The sequence below is a fragment of the Perca fluviatilis genome, chromosome 20 (assembly GCF_010015445.1).
Source record: "Perca fluviatilis chromosome 20, GENO_Pfluv_1.0, whole genome shotgun sequence".
Taxonomy (NCBI): Eukaryota; Metazoa; Chordata; class Actinopteri; order Perciformes; family Percidae; genus Perca; species Perca fluviatilis.
In genome coordinates, this window is record NC_053131.1 from 16002035 (window position 1) to 16021363 (window position 19329).

The 19329-nt window shown below is 45.3% G+C and overlaps 1 protein-coding gene across 7 annotated transcripts in view; it reads right to left on the minus strand.

Moving 5' to 3' along the window:
• meis2a (Meis homeobox 2a) overlaps positions 1-19329 on the minus strand; it is an 80915-nt gene that overhangs the window by 49256 nt on the left and 12330 nt on the right. For all 7 annotated transcript variants that reach the window (XM_039785879.1, XM_039785880.1, XM_039785876.1 and 4 more), the window contains exon 7: positions 18344-18458. In XM_039785879.1, coding sequence (XP_039641813.1) covers positions 18344-18458 — 115 coding nt within the window. The remainder of the gene's footprint in view (positions 1-18343; positions 18459-19329) is intronic.

The following is a 19329-nucleotide window of genomic DNA, read 5'->3' on the forward strand; positions in this document are numbered from 1 at the left end:
TTTTGAGCTTCACTGAATAATGTTGATACACAGTTTGGTTGCTTGTTTGTGTGCCGCTAGGTGTGTTGTTGATTGTGTTGATTTTTCGAGCTAGTCTCCAAATCCCTCTCCTGCTGTGAGCAGTCAGGCTCATCCAATGGAACCACACAGTGGCCAAAAGGCTGGCAGATTAATTTTATTGACGTTTCCATTTTCACTGCAATGCGATAGCCTCCCCCCTGGCCAGGGCCAGAGCGACCCGTGCGTATTTACAGACTGACCTGTCACTTCATTACCCAGCATGCTCGCTGCCTCCTGCCCTAGCCCGCAAGGGTGAAACCAGACTCCGCGGCTTTCAGCTCCTCTCTCCCTCTGTCTTTCTCTCACATGCACATGGATACTGTCATGTGTGCACAGAACGTACATGTGGCATTCAAGCACAAATCTTGTGTTCAGTATTAATAGTTGTTTTGAACTTATATATACATGCAGAAATATGTGTATTCAGAGAATATAGGAAAATCAAGTTTGGACAGTGAAAGAAAGAAAGAAAGAAGAACAAGAAGAAGAACAAGAAGAAGCAGGGGGAAGAAAAGAAGGAGTAGAAAAAGAATAAAGAAGACCCAACTTGCACAACCTCATTACATCTAAAGGAGAGCTGGTGCTTTGCATCCACCCCCACTCCTTTCTTATGAGCGAGAGAAGGAACGCTGCAGGGCAAATTGTCCCAAACGCTAATGGCTTCTGACTGTTCCCTGGCAACTCTGCCATTCTAACCTGTGTGGATGTGCACTCTGAAAAAAAAAATAGGGGAAAAAAAAAAGTGCAGGGCAGAGCATGTAGAAGCGTCCCATCATCTGGCCATGTGACACAGATGGGGGTTGGCTATTAGGAGGCAGCCGAAAGGCCTAGGGGAGCCGAGGTGCTGGAGTGTAGCCCCAGGCACTTTTTGGAAAAGCAGCGCCCTTGGAGATGGAAAAAAGACAGCCCCCCCCTCCCCTCTCTCCCACTCTCTCCCCAGTCTCTGTCTGTCTTCCCTCACTCTTTCCTCCTCTCTCCTTCTCCCTCACCCACTCCATCAATATCTTGACCTAAAGTGTTTGCAATGAAAGTTTGTGCTTATTTTAATACGCACGGAAACCGAGAACGTGTAATCAGGCGAGATGGAAGACAATGACCAGACGCAATGAGGGCGAGAGAGTGAATGAAAACACGAGCAAACAAACAAGCACCAAGTCCAAGAGCACATTACGCTCACATACATTCCCTCTCTCATCACCAGTGGGTGGTTATTAAAAATGCATTCAGATATATCTCCCTGTGAGTAAATTGGTCTCAGGGCTGAGCTCATTAACGGGTTGGGAAAGGACTGTAAACATACTGCAACTCTTGCTTATCTAATGTTGGCACATTCAGGGTCGCTTCAGGATTTCTTGCACAAAGAACTGGATAAGCACAAAGTGTCCTACAGTGTCTGCTGAGAGTAACGGGGTGTCCTAATGACTCTAGAGATCGTGCTTCATGTCTAGGAGGCACCCTGCCCCTCAGGGAGCCACTGAGGTCTAGTCAGCCCTGGAAGCATTATGGAAATGGCCGTGAGTAACACATATTTCGGCACCATCAGTACGCCCTCCCTTTGCTGCTCTACCATTCCGATATACCAGTGCATGAATGAATAATGGCTTGTCAATAGTTGGAAAACATTCAAACCCAGTCACGGTTAGTTATCAAATAACACTCCAGACTTATTGGTCCCTGTACTATTAAAACACCTACTGAAAAAAGCCTCTAGACAAGCTTTAGATGTTGTCTGTGTATTATTCTAAAGGCCGTGCAGTGATTTTGCACTGGGAGGCCCCGGCATTTGTTTCAGGGTAATGAAGCAAGAGTGTAGAGGCAGTGGCTTATGGAAGCTGTGGTTAAAGTGACTAATTACAACAGACCCCCCACACCCCCTGTCAGCTCAAACTAGTCAGGCAAGTTCACCCTAGCTCACCCAAATGAGGAGAAAAGAGAAACTCATGAGGAGCAGGAGAGAGGTGTAGACGGAGAACAGGAGCTATGAGGCTTGTTGTAGCAGGAGCTCCTTTGGCCTTCTCCACCTTAGCACACCACAGTGATCCTCCAACCCTCCCTCCAACACCCTCCTATTACACCACCTCTAGCCCTGCAGGCTTGGCCGCGGAGAATGAAGAGAAAAGAAGAGGGGGATTTAGAGCCTCCCTTTTCCCTCTTTTTCTCCTCAACTTTTCAGCCAACATAAGCGGCGTTTAGCACATTCAGTCCCCCAAATGGCAGCGAATGAGAGAAGCAGTGGGGGCTCCTCTTTTGTCCGTCTGGTTACCCCTTTTATTTACTCTGGATTTACGAAGGGGTCTTTGTCGGCTCTGGGACCACATGCTCTTGACGCACACACAATCTCTCTCACATACACACAAACGCGTAGAGGCTCTATTCACACTAGTGGAATGGCCGGCCCTCTGTTGCTCTGTGCCGATGGGGATTACAGGTCTACTGGCTATAACCGCATGCTAGCAATATGCTTAGCACTTACGTAACATACAGAGTGCTAACGAGTAGAACATAATCCCTTTAATGATAAAACACACACTTGAGCATCCAATTTCTAACAGTAAGTAACCCATCAGTGTGTTTGTGTGTGTCCTAGTGTGACCACACACCATATGGCTTACTGCGCTCATTCAGATCCATACAGTAGATGAGGGCTCTAAACGGAACTGTTTTAGTATGGCTGCACCACTGCAGCCAGTGTTTTACGCTGATTATTTCCTGATCTGTGCTTAAACAAGCAGCAGCCCCTTGCACTGGACCATAAAACAACAGCTTAGTAAACAGCAAGCATGCTGACAAATTGGTAGCGCTCAGGCCGGAGTCATTAACAGCCCTAAAATCTGTCAGAGCAATTACAACAAACTCTCTCCTTCAGCAAGTCTCCCTGCCAAACTCACATGTCACTACCCGCCTCCTCTACACCACCCCCTGTTACCACCAGGACACCGACCAGCTAAAGGTGAAAGACAGAGGACTCCCACGTTTTCCTCCAATAGCCATGACACCCGGGAGAAATGAGGACAAACCTCCATCTCAAACACAGCTGTATCTGCATCCTGAGTGCAACGACTGAGTGGTTCCTTTTGCATGAGAAGTAATGTGTAGTTGTCTCCCCCCAAAAACACATCATTAAGTGTTCCCTTAAATGAAGTGGAATAAGAGCTTCTAATTAGATGGGTTTTTTCTATGTGTGGGGAAGCGAGGCAGTCAGGCAGTAAGAAAGGCAGGGAGGGAAGGAAAGAGGGAGGTGGTGGGGGGTAGTTGCTCAACAACTCCTGTACCTCCCTCCCTTCTCCGCCCCTTCTCTAAGCCCCCTAACCCTGCCATCAGGCAGATATCTCTCTGTCATCCCTGGAATGCTGGAGATAACTATCACCTCTGTACCGATACAAGGCCTCTCTCCTCTCACAGGCACAGTGTTGACCCCACTGTGCACATCCCTACCATAGAGGGCGAGGTTGAAGTGGAGGGAGCAGAAAGAAAGAGAGGGGAGGGGTGAAGGTTGGAGGTAAAACTTGTTTTTTAACAGCCAGTTAGGCTATTTTACCTTTTAATCCAAAATAAGGGCTGGCGCAAAGCCACCCTCCCCTTTCAGCCTCTCCCCTGGAGCCAAAGAAGAGTAGTTCGTCCAGAAGGGAGGGGAAGAAGGGGGGGGGGGGTTACTGCCTGGTTACTTCCTTTTCTCCAGAGTCACTGCCTAGAACTCTCTTGATCTTTTCATAAGATTATCATCCTAAAGTTTAACACTGGGTGCACAGAGTTTGCACATCATCCAAGGCTTTATACTGAATTAATTATTGGTGCGATTAACCTTCTACCTGCAACAATTTTCTTATTATATCGTAAATTGGGACATTTAGGGTTGCACAATGATCGTTTATATCCTGGGATCTTGATTGTTTTGTTCCATACACATATATATATATATATATATATATGTGTGTGTGTATGTAAACACACAAAATAGTGCTACTTTTTACACAGATGTGGAGTATGTATAACAGAATGCATGTCAGCTGAGACAAGACTCTTTATTCCAGGAGGAAAAAGACCCAAAGAAAAGAGATGGAATAAAGATGTATATAAGAAAGGAGGCAGGCTGTTGCAGATGTCAGGACCCAATTTGCATGAATGGCAAAGGGCTAAATTGCAGGGGATGGGGGAGCTACCCTCCACCCCTTCACCCCGCTCTTTTTGGGGGAACTAAAAGGGAGCTGTGATGCCCATGACTGCTCCTCACTCAGCAGACAGGGATCAGTGGCTAATGAAGGGCTTTGGGTCTCCACCAGACATTTCACACTCTCTGCCTCCGTGACAACTCCACCCCGCTTCCCCCTGCACTCCAACACTACCACTGCTCTTCTTAAATCCAAATTGAATGGGGCTAATTGGTCTCACAGGTAATCACGGTTCATACCTTGTTTCTTAATAAACAAATGTACAAACCTGCCAGTGCACCTGTCCAAATCGTGTTTCTGTCTACCCAGACTTTGTCCTTCTTTTATCCCTTCCTTAATATGGTACAATGAAGCTATTCTTGATCTTAGTGGTTAAAATTGCACATATTGATGCTACACCCTCTATAATTTACAATTGTGGAAAAACAGGGCTGGGTGCCCACAGAGAAGCATACCTAAAAATCCTAAGGTTGGATGCTGCATTAAATATTAAAGAATAGGTATTTCCCAAAAGCAAGTGGGGCTATGTTGAATTGAAACAAGCATGATCATTAGTAAAATAAGCTGCTTCCACACTTTTTGCTTTGTAAAAATGACTGGGTTGCTCTACTTTGGAATGATAATGTAGCGAAAGCAGGGAATAAAGAGACTAGACAGAGCAAAAGAAAACAAAGAGATGGAGAGCGTGCACATGCATCATATGGATTCATCTGCTAGTGAAGAAAGAAAATGGCTTTACAATCCCGCTAGGAACTATTGCATATCAAAGTCTTCTACCTAAACCACCAGAAAGAGCATCTGTGTGCTGGTTGCTAGTTTTAACAGAGTGTGGTTTTGTGATTCAGAACAGCTTACACTGTTTGAGGCAATGTATGACAACAGCATCAGCGGTGATTCTCTACCCTCAATTACAATTCAAAACCAAACAAACCAACTCCCTGTTTTCATACCGAGAAAGAAGTACGACTTGGATTTATTGCAGACATCTTTGCCACACCTGATGGACAGTGGCATCAAAGTAAAGTTTAGCAGAGATGGGGGTTTCTACACAGAGCTGGGGGGTTGGTAGAGTAAATGGATTAAAAGGTTTATAAATCAACAAGTCAACCATCAGATTGTAGCCTCTGCTCAGCAGCCCTCTCATCAGCCAAAATGCCATGAAGTTTTTTTCTCTCCCCGCTCTCTTTTTTTTTTTCTTCACACAAATGTCCTGGAGGCAGGGAACAAAGCGAGCAGAACTGATTACTGTGCTGCTGCCCCGCTCCACCAGTCTAAACTCTGTTTGGCTTCCTAATGAGCTCACTAAAAACCCAATTCATCACCCATAACCCCTTCTCAACCTGCCTTGAAATCCCCCAATATAGGAGAGTCAAGGACAGTCCATTTACAAGCTTTGGGCTGGGGTCAAGGGCTGTGAAGGGTGGATGGCAGTGGTCATTGCAGTAGCGTGGCCAAGGTTATTGTGACACACGGGACACTTCCTATGTGGTTAGTTTGTCCCCCAGTATCTAAATGTCTTCACTATACGCCTTTCATTTCCTTTCAACCAATCTTCTCATTTGATTGTCACACTCCATTGAGTTTATACACAAAAAAATGATATTTATTTTCACCTTTTGAGCATTGTGTGTTGTTTTTTTTACGCCCTACACCAACCTCCCCCATCTCTTATGCCCCCCTCTTTGCGCAACACCAGCGGTGTCCCAGCCTGAGCGGAGGAATGTCCGGCTTGATGGCTGCAGCAGCGGGAATGTCCCGTTCCAGTCAGCATTCGCACCAGAGATTTCAAGTTTAATACCCCTTCGTCCCATACCCGCAAAGACAGGAATTTGGTGGGAAGGGAATGTAGTGGGATGGGGGGGGAGGGGGAAGGGTTGGGGTGTGAAGAGAGTAGAATACAGTTGGTCTATTAAGGATGGGGCAAGGGAAGAGGGAAAAATGTACAAAAAGGAGAGATTATTGTAGGTAGATGACAAACAGCTGAGAAGGTAGGAAATGGAATGAAAAAAAGAAGGGAAGGAAAATATCTTGGTGAGGATGTAGAGGATAGGAACGAGGTAGGGGATAGGAACTGGGTGTTGGTGGGAAGGGGGGGTCAAAAACAGAGAGGTGGAGGAGGAGGACAGACGGTTGGGGTAAACTCCCACAGTTCCTCATTACATGGAGCTAAAATGATCCTCCTGACACCTGAGCTGTAACCAAGAGAGCAGAACAGCATTGATGAATCCTTGGTTTAAAATGCAGCTGTTTTATTCTGCTTTAGTAATTAATTCTTTTTCCGATAGTGTATTGATTAAGCGTAGCCCCTGATAAAGTTCAAACTGAGAGAGATCCCTCCGGGGCTTTGGCTTGGCCTGCTCTGGAGAGTCAATGAAAACTTCCTCCCTCCACCTGCATCTCTCTCTTCTCTCTCTCTCTCTCTCTCTCTCTCTCTCTCTCTCTCTCTCTGTGTCAGCGCAGTTTACCCTTATAAATTAGTCAGATCTGTGAGGAGTGAGGATCTAGCTTTGTCTGCCCTCTTGCTGATACAATTGTCTCTTATTTTTATGCTATCCCACCTACACAAATGAAATTTTTTTCTGGCATACTGACTGAGATTCTAAATGTACTCTTGGCTACAGCTCTTTCACCTAGTAGCTGATTCCTTTGCTTCCTTCTCCCTCGCTCTCATTCTCACCCTAAGAGGGAATCATGGCATACACAACAAGAGCGTCTCCTTTCACAAAACTACTCTTTCATTCTTTTTATCGCTGCGTTTTTCCATACAGCTGTGAGTGAGAGTCTGATCAACAGAGGGTAAAGCGGGTCTCTCCGGGGAGCCAACTAGCAGAGAAATCAGATACAGCTTTACAAGAGAGTCAGACGCTCATGTCTTGTCAAGACCCCTCACCTACCGGCTCCTTTACAAGTCAATAACCAAGGCCCTGTGTCCTCCACTGGGCCTTGGCACACATTCACGTCTTTCTATAGGAAGCAGAGGCGATGGGGAGCACACAGCTCTGGATTCCATGGTGTAACCCTTTATGCTACATTATTCTGCTGATATTATTGACATAATGTTGTATTTCTGCTATGAACATGCTCCTAACACATAAGGAAATATGTTTCCACATCCTAGCCGTGGTGAGACACTACATTTATCCCCGATATACAACACGGACATGTCTGACATACCTGTAATACATTGTGACAAATAATTGTTGACCCCACAAGGACAGACGAGCCAGTTAAAAGCCTTTTTTTTTTTCAATATTAGGAACTAATGAAAGAGTGAATGAATTATGAAGGGAGGAGGAGAAAAATATAATTAGAAGGTGGAAGTAGTGCTTAATACATTTACTCGAGACTATTTCCTTTCGTTAATGGGGCCGCAGCATGCAGAGAGAGGGTTTTGACGAGGCTAGTATTGACTGTCCACCCTGCTCCTTAAGGTAAATCCAGCAGGCCATTTCATTAAGGCCCAATTCCATGGCACTAATTTTGATTTTAGGGGCTTGACAGCTGTTGGCAGTGGAAATTGCTATGGCAGGAAAAGTGAGAGAAGAGCCTATTACTGCTGTGAAAAAAATACAAATTGCAAAGCCTTGGTTCAAATTACTGCCACTCTGCCTCGCTGACCATCCAACATTCGTCTTTTGTCAAGTTCCTGCACCTCACCTTTTGATTAGCTGCATGAAAAGGAAAAGTAGGAACACACGGCAATCTATTTTGGAATAAGGGTACAATTTGACAAATGCAGAGAAACAAATGTATGTAATGAATGAATACAATAGCATTACAATAAATACGTCCTTAATTATTTGTGGGTTAATTCAGTTCTATGGTGCATTGGAGGTGCCCTTTGTGGTGGTGTTGTATTGGACTACATTTTTTCAGAGGTGTTTCAAATAGTGTATCCATCTCATTTACATATGGAGGAACAAACATATTAGAAACAGTTTACAATATAAAGCAACTCAACACCATAAACTACAACCTCAGAAATGACCACAGACTTGAATCAACACCTCTCTAACATAGTGATTGATGGTTCAATAGTGTTACAAAGGTACAGTAGGGTTGCATTACAATATAGTTATTTTTTTTGTTGCTTTTTTTGTTTGCCACTCAATGCATTTTATGTGTTTGTTTTTCATTTTCTAAATGCAACGTTACCAATCCACCCTTATATAAAATGGCCACTGTAGGCTGGCCTGGCAGTGAGATGGACCTGACTCACAATGTGAGCTCCTAATCGCCTCGCTTTCAAAGTTAATATGCAGCATTAAAGTTCCAGAAGAAAGAAAAAAAGCTGTTCCTCTGATGCTATTAATTAGCAGTGTTCTATAGCTCTCAGCTTTTTGAAGCTCTCTATCTCCCTTTGTTTCACCCTCTTTTCTTTTTTTTTGTGAGGCCTTCGTTATTGACTTTTCAATTTTCCCCTCACATCCACCCCCTGCACTAGCCGTAGCACCAGAGCTTCTGCAGCGGTGCCCAGCCCAACAATACCCCCAAGCCCACTCTCCGAGACGCTGGCTGGGGAGCCCGGAGAGCTGGGCCAGCCCTACAGCTCCCACCAGCCCACCACTCACTCCCCACGGGACCAAAATCAAAGAGAGAGGCCCTTAAAATATAACCATGGGTATAATGAGGGTGCTCCGAAGAACAATAAGCATATACACCAAAGGAGAAAGGAGAGTAGGAGTACAAAAGAAAGAGAGAGAAAACTATAGGAATGTTGGCCTGAAAGTGTTCTAGAGAAGTGCACAACAGAGGGTAGATGAGGAAAAAAAGCAGAATGATACTGTGCTTTGGGAGAAAGGGCAAAGGGCCACAGCCAGTGGTGATGGTAGCCAGGGCCACGCATCTATCCGACCACGTATCTGAACCCAAAACAACAAGGGGGTCTGCCGCATGCCTCTGGAGCCGAAGGGAGCCAAAGGGAGCACGACTAATTTCTGCACAACAATAGGCCTGGATGGGCGCCCACACAATGGCAGGTGCTTTGAATAGCAGCAGGGCCCTTACAGCAGGGATCTTCTCCTCTCTCACTCCAAGGGCTTGGGCTCTGGCTTGTGTAACCTTTCATTTTCAACTGGGCTTCCTTTTGACTCATAAAGGATGAAAATGAGCTCATGGGGTGGGAGGGGGGCATACAGCCAGGCCTGTGAGGCACAATTCAGATCAAGTCTGTCTGTGTTTTCTGTGCATTTTATCTGCCTTTCTCTCCCTCCTTTCCTCTACCGCTTTTCTCATCTCTTTTGCTCATCTCACTTTAACTCGGCTTTTTTCCATCGGCTGTTGGTGTGTTGTGTTGTTATTTTCTGTAGCAGTTGTGTTTGTTGTGCTGCTGGGCTGTCCTGTAGGCCATGATGCAATGGTAAAGGCAGTTTTCCCCCCACCTTAAGAGCATTCTTTCCGGGGTCACAAGGTCAGTCTTCACAGATGTCTCCTGCAGACACTCAGTTGTCTAAGGACTGCATCCCTGGGAGTAAGCATTCGTACTAAACAATGCAGGCCCCCTCCTCACTTTGGAAAATGTTAAATGTGTTTTTCTTTTTCCGTCTCCCTTTTTTTCTCTACCCCTCTGTTTTCATTGTTTTATTTTTGAATGAAGCTATGGAATGAGTGCAATTTTTCCAAGGTGGAGGTTTTTGTGTTTAGATAATGAAAGCAAGCTCTGGTTATCACAAGATAGTGGTGTTTTCTGGCTGCTTTCATTCTTTTGAACACTCCCCGTCTCCCTAAGTTTCCTGCAATTGTTCTAATGGAGCCTTAGTCATCCTTGCCTGATGGCGGAGGGAAAGATGCTTTTAAAGGTCTTTTTCTTCTCTCAGTATGTGTGTTGCCAGGAGAGGAAAAAATGAAAACATGTAGTAACTGTCCTGAAATTCACACAGAGACAGATACAAGAAGCCCTTGAGTAAGCAGGGCAGAAGTCAAACAAAGAGCGACCCTAAATGAACAGAAAGACAATATTTGAACTAGAACATCTCTGTGCAGCCTCAATCTCAACAAAAAAAATGTATAGAAGAAAATTCCTGTGTCAAATGGCTTTCATTAAAAAGAAATCAGCTTCTGCTCTTTTAGGGGGCGGAGCGTGACACTGGTAAAAGAGAGGAGGTTGCAGCATTTAACATGCAAGTTCTGCCTCAGAACATGGAAAAGTGTGTAATTGGAACAACGTTTAAAAAAAATCCAGGCACTGAGCTATGCCTAAATATCTCACTCCTTTTCATCTCGCTTTCCCTTGTTCCTTTTTCTCTTCCTTCGTTTGATATGATGTTTTTGCTTCCCCCTCCAAACATCTTCTCTGTATTCTGCAAATTGATAACCCTCTAAATGAATTATGGTAAATGCATAATGAAGGTTTTCCCAGCTTCAGCCCTGCAGCCAGCCAGGATGGAGCATCTCGTTTGGCATGTTTGATTCGTTTTGTTGCGCATTTAGCCCCAGTGTTCCTTCAGAGTGTTCAGTGCTTGGGGCATGTAAATAAGAAATTATCCTTGCTGACTAACATGGCTAATACCTCCTCTGGGGTAATCAAAAATTATTAGACGCTTGCTTCCAATAAACATTAGGGCTCATGGCACTAACCACTGTCAAATCACTCACCTCCGCCTGCTCCCCAATAGCCATAAAATGGGTGAACAAAAGTGATCAGGTGTGAAAAAAGCACTCTGGCTACATGGAAACTGGGAGACTGCGGGACTGCTATTATGCCTAAAAAAGCAGCCCTTGGCTTTAAAGCATGTACTAGAGTCGGAATCAGACTAGAAAATGAGCTTATCTTGCATAATGCCCTCTAAAGCTTTGCATAAACGTAAAAGATGTGCGCGTGAAAATCAGCAGCAGAGACGAAGAACTCGGATTGTAACACACTTCCTTTATCATCCTCCCACTCTCTTGGACGGCGGCAGCATGGTTAAAGCACTACCTGTAGGGTATAGCTGCTCTGCTCAGTTCCAAATATGCTTCAGTGTGTAAACCCTGGTTTACACAAGAGAAAACCACACAGCAAGTGAACAAGCTATAGCTGGCCTTGCTAAGCCACTCTACTCAACCGCTTGCTGTCTTTTGGGAGGGACCTTTGCTGTGATGTGGGGTTCGGATATTAGGGGGAGGAGAATTGGGAGGGTGGGGGTGGTGGAGGAGATTAAAGAGCCAAGGGAGGCAGAAGAAAAGAAAGAAAGTAAAAGAGCACAAGGCCCATTGGTCAAACACAAAGGGGAAGAGAGGGAAAGGACATTTGAAGTCAGGGTTAAACTCCAAATAAGCACACCTTAAACGGGCCTGTGTAAGCTGGCAGTCAGGGTTTTTGGAGTTTCCCTGCAGGTGTGCCTTTGACAGACTTGGCCTCTATAACCTCTCTCTGATCTAGAATGGGGCCCGGGGTTGGACACAGAAGAATCCGGTGGCATCTTGCTGCCTCTGCTTCCCATTCTATGTCTATTACATTCACACATGCTTACACTCTGTAAACACACGCACACACGCACACAAACACACACACACACACACACACACACACACACACACACGGCACACACACACGCACACACACATAAGGGGAAAACAAATCTGAGCAATTGGATTATCACCTCTTAAGGGTGACTTCTTGGCTGACCCCCTTCAGGCTAGCCTGCTGAAACAAGACAGAAAATTTCCTGGGAAAACACTCTCCCTTTAAAGAACTGAAGCACTGTCATCCTTGTGAAAATACAGCGGCGGCAGCATTAATGGACGTGAAAATGCCCCTTGGGGGCACATGCTCAAATCCCTTTTAGACATATTACATCAGACCTCTGTGCACTCTTCCTCATCACCACATGCACTGGAGTAATCAGCCAAGGAACATGGGTGTGTAAACCCAATGTATAATGAACTGATACAACAGCACTGCACTCAGAACCGTCTTTGTTTTTGGCCCAAGCCTTTGGGTAAAAGGGAGAAAAAGTCACTCCCCTCCTTTTACTGTAGTTCAATCATGTTTATATCCGTGCAACACCTTTTCCTTTCTGCTTTTTAATTATGCTCAACTCACTCCCAGATAAGCTTAATCTGCTTCTCAGAGAAAGAGAAGAAAAGAAAGAAGAAAAAAAAAAAGAGGTCTCCCCCGAGCTTTCCCTTAATGGCGCAAAACAGACAGACATTCTCCTCGACTGCTGTCAGAATAATCTGGGTAATTTTTTCCCTATGTTCTCCAAACATTAGTTTGCACATTAGGCTCACCCAGTTAATATGCCTTTCCTGCTGTGTAGGACCCAGTTCCTGGCCAAGCTAGGCCAGGCTGGGTTAGGCCGGGTCGCGCCGGGGGCCTGTTCCTGATTATGGACCAGAGGGACCAGGCCCCAGCCAGAGCCGAGGGAGAACAAGAGGAGTGGAAAGAAGGAGACGGTAAGAGGAAGAGCGGGAAAGTGGAGAAAGCATGAGCTGCAGTGTGGATGGAGTGGTGGTGATGTTGTGGGTAGAGGACTATGTTACTGGAAGTGGAGCTGACTCTACTGGCAGCCCGCATCCTTTTACAGTTCCTTTGCTTTCGCTGTTTTCATGTGTGTTTTTTTCTCTCTCATGATCTATAGACTCTAAGAACGTAACACAGGGTCAGGAGAAACACAGAGAGACATAAAAAAGGAAGAGAGAGAGCGGAAGGGAGGAAGGAAGGAGGGAGCTGAGGGAGCTGATCATTCTCTTTAATCACATTTTGGATGAGGGCCAGGCAGTCTGCGGTACTGAGAGCGAGACTGAGAGGGGTGAGAGAGGAGAGGAGTGTGAGGGAGACGTTGAGAGAGTGGGGGGGGGGGGAAAGAGAGGTAGAGAGAGATGAAGGAATAAATGGAAGGAGAGGGTGAGAGAGGATGAGAAAGGGACTTATAGAGAGAGGGAGAGCGGGGATGAGCCTGAGAGCAGAGCCCCTTGAAACAGCTTGAAGTGCAGCAGCGCTTAAGCAAGAGTGCACATATGCCCACACATATTATGTCTATGTGTGTGTGTGCAGGGGAGAGTGACAGCCGTTCCCGTAAATGCCCGTGAATGCTGAATCCAGCAAGAATCTGGTGTTAGAGCAGAGGCAGGGAAAGATCCATTTTAAAACTATGTGCATTAACTATACTTTTCCCCATAGATTAAGCACTCCACATGAATAATTTAGCCTCTCTTATGCTAATGGGATCATGAAAGTATCCCCTCCGTACCGTGTTTTCTCCCCCTCCAGAGCAACTCTTCTCGGCTTTCAACAATGGCCCTGCCCCTTCCCAACAAACCATCAGACGGACCTACTGTACTGTTTTCACAACAGACACTTGACTGATGGGGCTGACATGTAGTGACAAGGCTAAAATGGCACACGGTAGCGTGTTGAGAAACGCTGTGGCATTGTTATCCTCGTTAAGCAGGAATATCTTTAAGTGCAGTTCACTCGCTGATGCGCTGATGGCAAGATCTTGCAAGTTATAGGTTGAATGGCACTTGGTGTAATGTTTATGTGATCGCTGTTGCCACTGAGCTGGTTTTGTAAGTGTCTACCGAGGGCAGACTACTCCGCTTACACTTTCTGCTACACTGTGGTTCTCTGTGTTTTCTTTTGAGAGGGGAAGTGGACATATCCTGTGTGTTTGTGTTTCTTTGGCCTTTTTTTGTTCAGCCTCTGCCATCACGCACTAAAATATACCAAGGCACACATTTACAACACATACACACCCTTGTTGCTTCAGCATTGTGTTGTGGTGAGGTGGGGGCACTGTGTAAAAAATTATCAGTGCTCCAACAGCTGGGAGTGAGAGCCATGAAACAGCAGGGCTTGGGTCTGCTTTATTGTTTATCTGTTGTTTTATGGGCCAGTGTTCAGCTTTAATTACTACACTAAATTAAACTCTAACAGGCACTTAGAGAGAACCAGCTAACACACGCACATGCACGCATGCACCCACACACACTACATATATATATTTTCTATACACAGACACACCTCTGCTGATCTTCTCTCATTTTTTTGTCTTCTTGAGCCCTAAGTGTAGCAAAGCCAAAGGTCTGGAAAATGCCACATTCAACAGGCCTCGTTCATGCTGGGAGTCTCTGGGCGGACACGGAGAGTCGTGTCCCCACCAGGAATGACCCCCCTCTGGTGAGCTCAACCACAAAGACCTTGCTGAGTGGGGCCCCTGGCCAGGGCCAAGGGAGCTCACCACACTCCCCACGCATACACACACACACACACACACACACACACACACACACACACACACACACACACACACACACACACACACACACACACACACACACACACACACACACACACACACACACACACACACACACACACACAAATGTACCACAATACCATCAAGCGCAGCATGCTCCCTTGGAGCCGAACACTCACGCTCTCCCTCTCTTCCTCCTTTTCTCTCCATCTCTGCCTCTCTCAATCTCTCTCGGGAGTCCGTCTATCCGTAGAGCGTGGGGATTGTTCAATTGCTGAGAAAATGTACAAAATGCTTTCTCCTCTCTTCTGTTGAGCCTTTTCCATCTACAGTAGAATTGTACAGAAAGCCTCTTTGCTCACCACTCAAGATGTCAACGTGGATTTCGGTCTTCATGCATAGCTAATAATTACAAGTGTGGACTGGAGCTAAGGCATGCGCACGCACACTCAGACACACACATATGCACATACAGCAAGAGGGGAAAACATTACCTACCGTGCTGAATCAGTGTTGGAGATTTACAGTTCATGACTGAGTGCATTTGACTCAACTGTGTTTGGTGTGGGCAGAGTATTTCATCACGCTGCTCCATCACACTTTGGGTGTTTAACATATTACGGACACCTGCTTGGAAACGACTGCTATCTTAAGGCACGCACATTCATCAAGTTTAACTCCCTGCAACTGATGTCTCTGATGTTTCTAGATAAGCTTGGAGGAGTTCCAAAGGACTGTTAATCAAAATGATGTGCGAGCAGGGCCAATGAAGTTATTGTGCATTACCTTCTGAACCATCTCCCATAAACCGCGGATATTTGTTTATCTAGCTAGAACATAGGGAGTCACTCTCTAAGAGCCAGTAAGTGAGAGTGCAGAATTTGCCCTGAGGGAGATAATTCATATTTTTGTTTTTTTTGGAGGGAAATTCTGAGAAAAAGGGAGAAAAAAAAAAAACTCCGTTAAGAGCGGGGGTTATTGAGTATTGTACTGAAACCTTTCTCATAGGTGTCAGAACCTTAACTGGCAATCTTTACTCACAGCTATGAGCATGCTTTACCTTGGTTTACTACATATTTGTGCACTTGCTAAACAGTTTTTTGGCATCGGTTCAGAACAATGCTCAATGCTGAGATACAAGCCAGAGATTGTGCAAGTGAATTCTGACCTTCCTGAGTCCTGTATGCACTGTATATACAGTACTAAAAAAAATGTATGCGAGTGATACTGATCTTTTTTCTTCTGTACACCCCAAAGGGAAGGGAAGAAAAAAGTTCAAACTTTTTTTTTCTTTTACTCTTGAAAACATTTGGATCTGGTCACTGTGAGACATGCTTCACCATTTTTAGGAGAAATGGGGTGGAGTCACATATTCAACACAGTGGCAGACGCTTCTGGATCAATTTTCGAGGTAAATGTTTTTCAAGCCACAGGCACGCATACAACACACCTTTCAAGATGGGAGATGGCAGAAGAAAGTTGATGTTTTTCTTGGCAGCTGAAACCCAAAAAGCACTGTGGGTCTCTCGTCCTCTCTCTCTCACTCACTCCCATCTTATTCTGTCTTCCTCAACTGATCCACATCGTCACCCCTTTTAACAGGGGCCAAGCTGTTAAAGACCCCATTACTGAAGTGAAGCACACATTTCACATTTTCTCTGTGGACACGAGAGTATGGACTACAGATTTTATGTGGAAATGTATTGAGATCGGAGGCGAGTTCATGCGTGGAGTGGAGTGGAGGAGAGGAGGGGGAAAAGGTGGAGAGGTTGGGGAGGGAAGGCTCTGTCAGAATGGAAGGGCCAGAGTCGGGAGTCAGCGAGCGCTTCAAGCGTTAACGTAATTGCAAGAATGTGAAAAATGAGGCGGCGGGGCTCCCGAGCGGAGCGAAAGGTCAGAGCATGCCTCACACAAAACAACTGGCTGGAGGACGGCCTCATTAGACCATTAAATCAGCTGCCCTCTCTCGCTCTCTCTTTTTTTCTCTTTCCCCTTTTCTCTCACTCTGCATACTTTTTCACCTTCTCTACTCTTTCACCTCTGCACTTCAATGTCTCTTGCTTCGCCTTCTTTTAAATCTCTGCGTCTATTCTATGCTGCTTACTTTGCTTTAACCACGTAAGATCGAGCATTTAGCACTCTTCAGTGTAGGTCAGGCTCTGGCCCTGATCTAGTCCAGGCCTATCTTGGCCCAGTGCGTGGTGCTGTACCGTAACTGTCTTTGGCCCGTATTGATCCGCTGTTACTGGATACGGTGGGGAGAGGAGTCGATAAGTGCTCTGTGGATTACAGGTCACTTGTACTTATGTGTGTAAAATAATCAATAGGCAGTGCACTTCTTTCTCTCATCCCCCCTCCTCTCTCTCTGTTGTTCCTGCAGTCTTCATCTCCCATGCTACTTGCAATTGCAACAATGACTGCAAGAACTCCACCTATGCTCTGTCTGCTGACCTGCAATCTTACAGTGTTTCTAAGTAATATTATTACTTCCATGTCAAAAAATCCAACACCTAATTTTCTCATTTCTTTCTCTCTCTCTCTTTTTTTCTCCTTCTTCTCTTTCTGCAACTGTCCCTTTGCTTTGCTCGTCATGTAGGGGGCAACCAAAAGCAGAATAATAGAATTATCCCCATCAGGATCAATTAAGTGTCATATTATTATACCCCATTCCTTCATTATGCTTACACTGTCAAACAGACGCATCCTGTTGCTTAGCCAAGGCCTAGCTATGATCATCTAGCCTGACAACAGCCTGTGATCCAACTAGTCCTGACACAGCTAACCACAGAGGTCTGCTGCAGCCCTCAGCCTGTGGTCATTAATGGTTCAACTGCTGCTTCTGCCTGAAGAGGAGAAGATGATTTAAACGACCCCACCACAGACACTCATCCCATCGATACATTTGATCGCTTATCGGCAAAACGATAGCCTTGAACGGGACACGACAAGCGCCTTCACTCACTGTGAGTGAGCTGTTGAGCATGTTTGTGTGTGTGTAGATGGTGTGATGAAATTTCATGCAAAACCGTGGACACTGCCAGAGGGCACACAAGGATACAGAAAGAGACCCAAAACACACACACACTCTCTCTCTCTCTCTCTCTCTCTCTCTCTCTCTCTCTCTCTCTCTCTCTCGCAAGTGAAAGGAGATTGTGGTGCATTCAAAACAAGGAAAGAAAAGAAAAGAAAGGCCAAGAGCTCATCATCTGTTCTCTTAGTTCAGGCAGCAGTTGCATTTCATAAACAATTTTACCTCACAATGTATTGATGCTCGTCCTCACCTCTAAATTCAACTAACAGCATATGCTTGTGACAATTTACATGTCAAATTTGATACAGACCGTGACACAAATACAAGGCGGATAGCTGTGACTTGCACAAACTATCTGTAATAATTCAAAATACATTTGTTTTGAAATGCATTATTGCTGTTTGGCAGGTCGTGTACTAGATAACAGAAGGCTCACTGAGACATAATTAGGGGCTGTTGTGTGAGCAAAGTTAATATGGTTTAAATGCAAGCAAGAACTGGCAGAAATATAGTATTAATCACCAGCTTTTGTTCATCTCTCTAAATAGCAACATTTTGGAAAGCCCTTATACTAGGTTGGTGTATTACAGTGGCTGTTGATTGCGTTTGTGCGTTCATGTAACAGTGGATAAGCGTGTTCATTTTTAGGTGTGACTATGTGTTTACATGGACGCCAGTCAAAAAGCGGGATAATCCAATGTGCAAAAGGAGGGACTGGGACATATGTGCCTTCTATTCACTGTAGATCTCCCATTAGACAGGGTTAAAGTGGAGTGTTGGCAACTCTATCAATGTATGATGATTAATATGTCCTGCATAGACCTGTGCCTGTATGTGTGTATGTTTATGTGTTAGTGCTTGAGTGCACAAGTGAATGCATGCCCATTTCTGTGCTAGCTCACCTTGTTCGCTGCTGTTGTCACCGCTCTGTGAAGCATGTCCCCCGCTGGAGGGCCCCGGTGTGCCGGCTGAGTGTGTGGAGGTGGCGTCATCATGGTCTCTCCAGGAAGCTGGGTTCTGAGGTTTGAAAAGAGAGAAAGCGAGCGTGGGATCCATCCATCCATCCGTGCATCCATCCACATTCCCCGTCCAAACCGCAAACCAGGAGCAGAGAGAGCAGGAAGGGGGAGAGTAGAGAGGGAGAGACACAGAAAGAGAGAGAGACCACATGAGTATGCTGGAAAAGTGAGTGACATTTGTAAGAGTCTACAGGCACTGTGAAGGTCCTTGGCCTGCTTACATTCTCCTGGCAGTGCAAAGAGCCCCATCGCCTATTTCCCCAGCTAGCAGACAATCAACCATGCCACTAGAATCGTAGATGAATAGAAAGTAACTAATGCACTAAAGCAGCTGGCAATAAGTCAAAACACTGTAATCAAAGTGTTTCATTAATGCATGAGAGCTGAACGCAGCACGGTTGGTGTGGCGTTTGATTTTGAACGTTGCAAGTGGGGCACTTGTGAGTAATTGTCTAAACACATATGGCAGAGCCCAGTGGAGTTCGTTTATACCATAACCAATTGAGACTTCCGTGTCAAGTGAGAAATATAGAGGTAAAAAGTCCAAACACACCACAGCCGCCATTAATCATTACCACTGTCAGAAATGAAAATAAGATATGACAGTGATTCTCCTGCTAATCTGCCAAAAATGTGTACACACCCACACCGACATACACACACGCCCACAGAGGCTTGCAAGAAAATACACTTACGCACACATGCTAATGACATAATAGAGCAAGAAGTATAAACACACATGCACACACACTCACATTTATATATACAAACACATGCTAAAAAAAAAAAAGTGTTAAATCTCTGCTGGCTAACTTCAAAGAAATGTCCATAAACAAATTCATAGCTTTTAAGGCGTCTTTCTTTTTTCC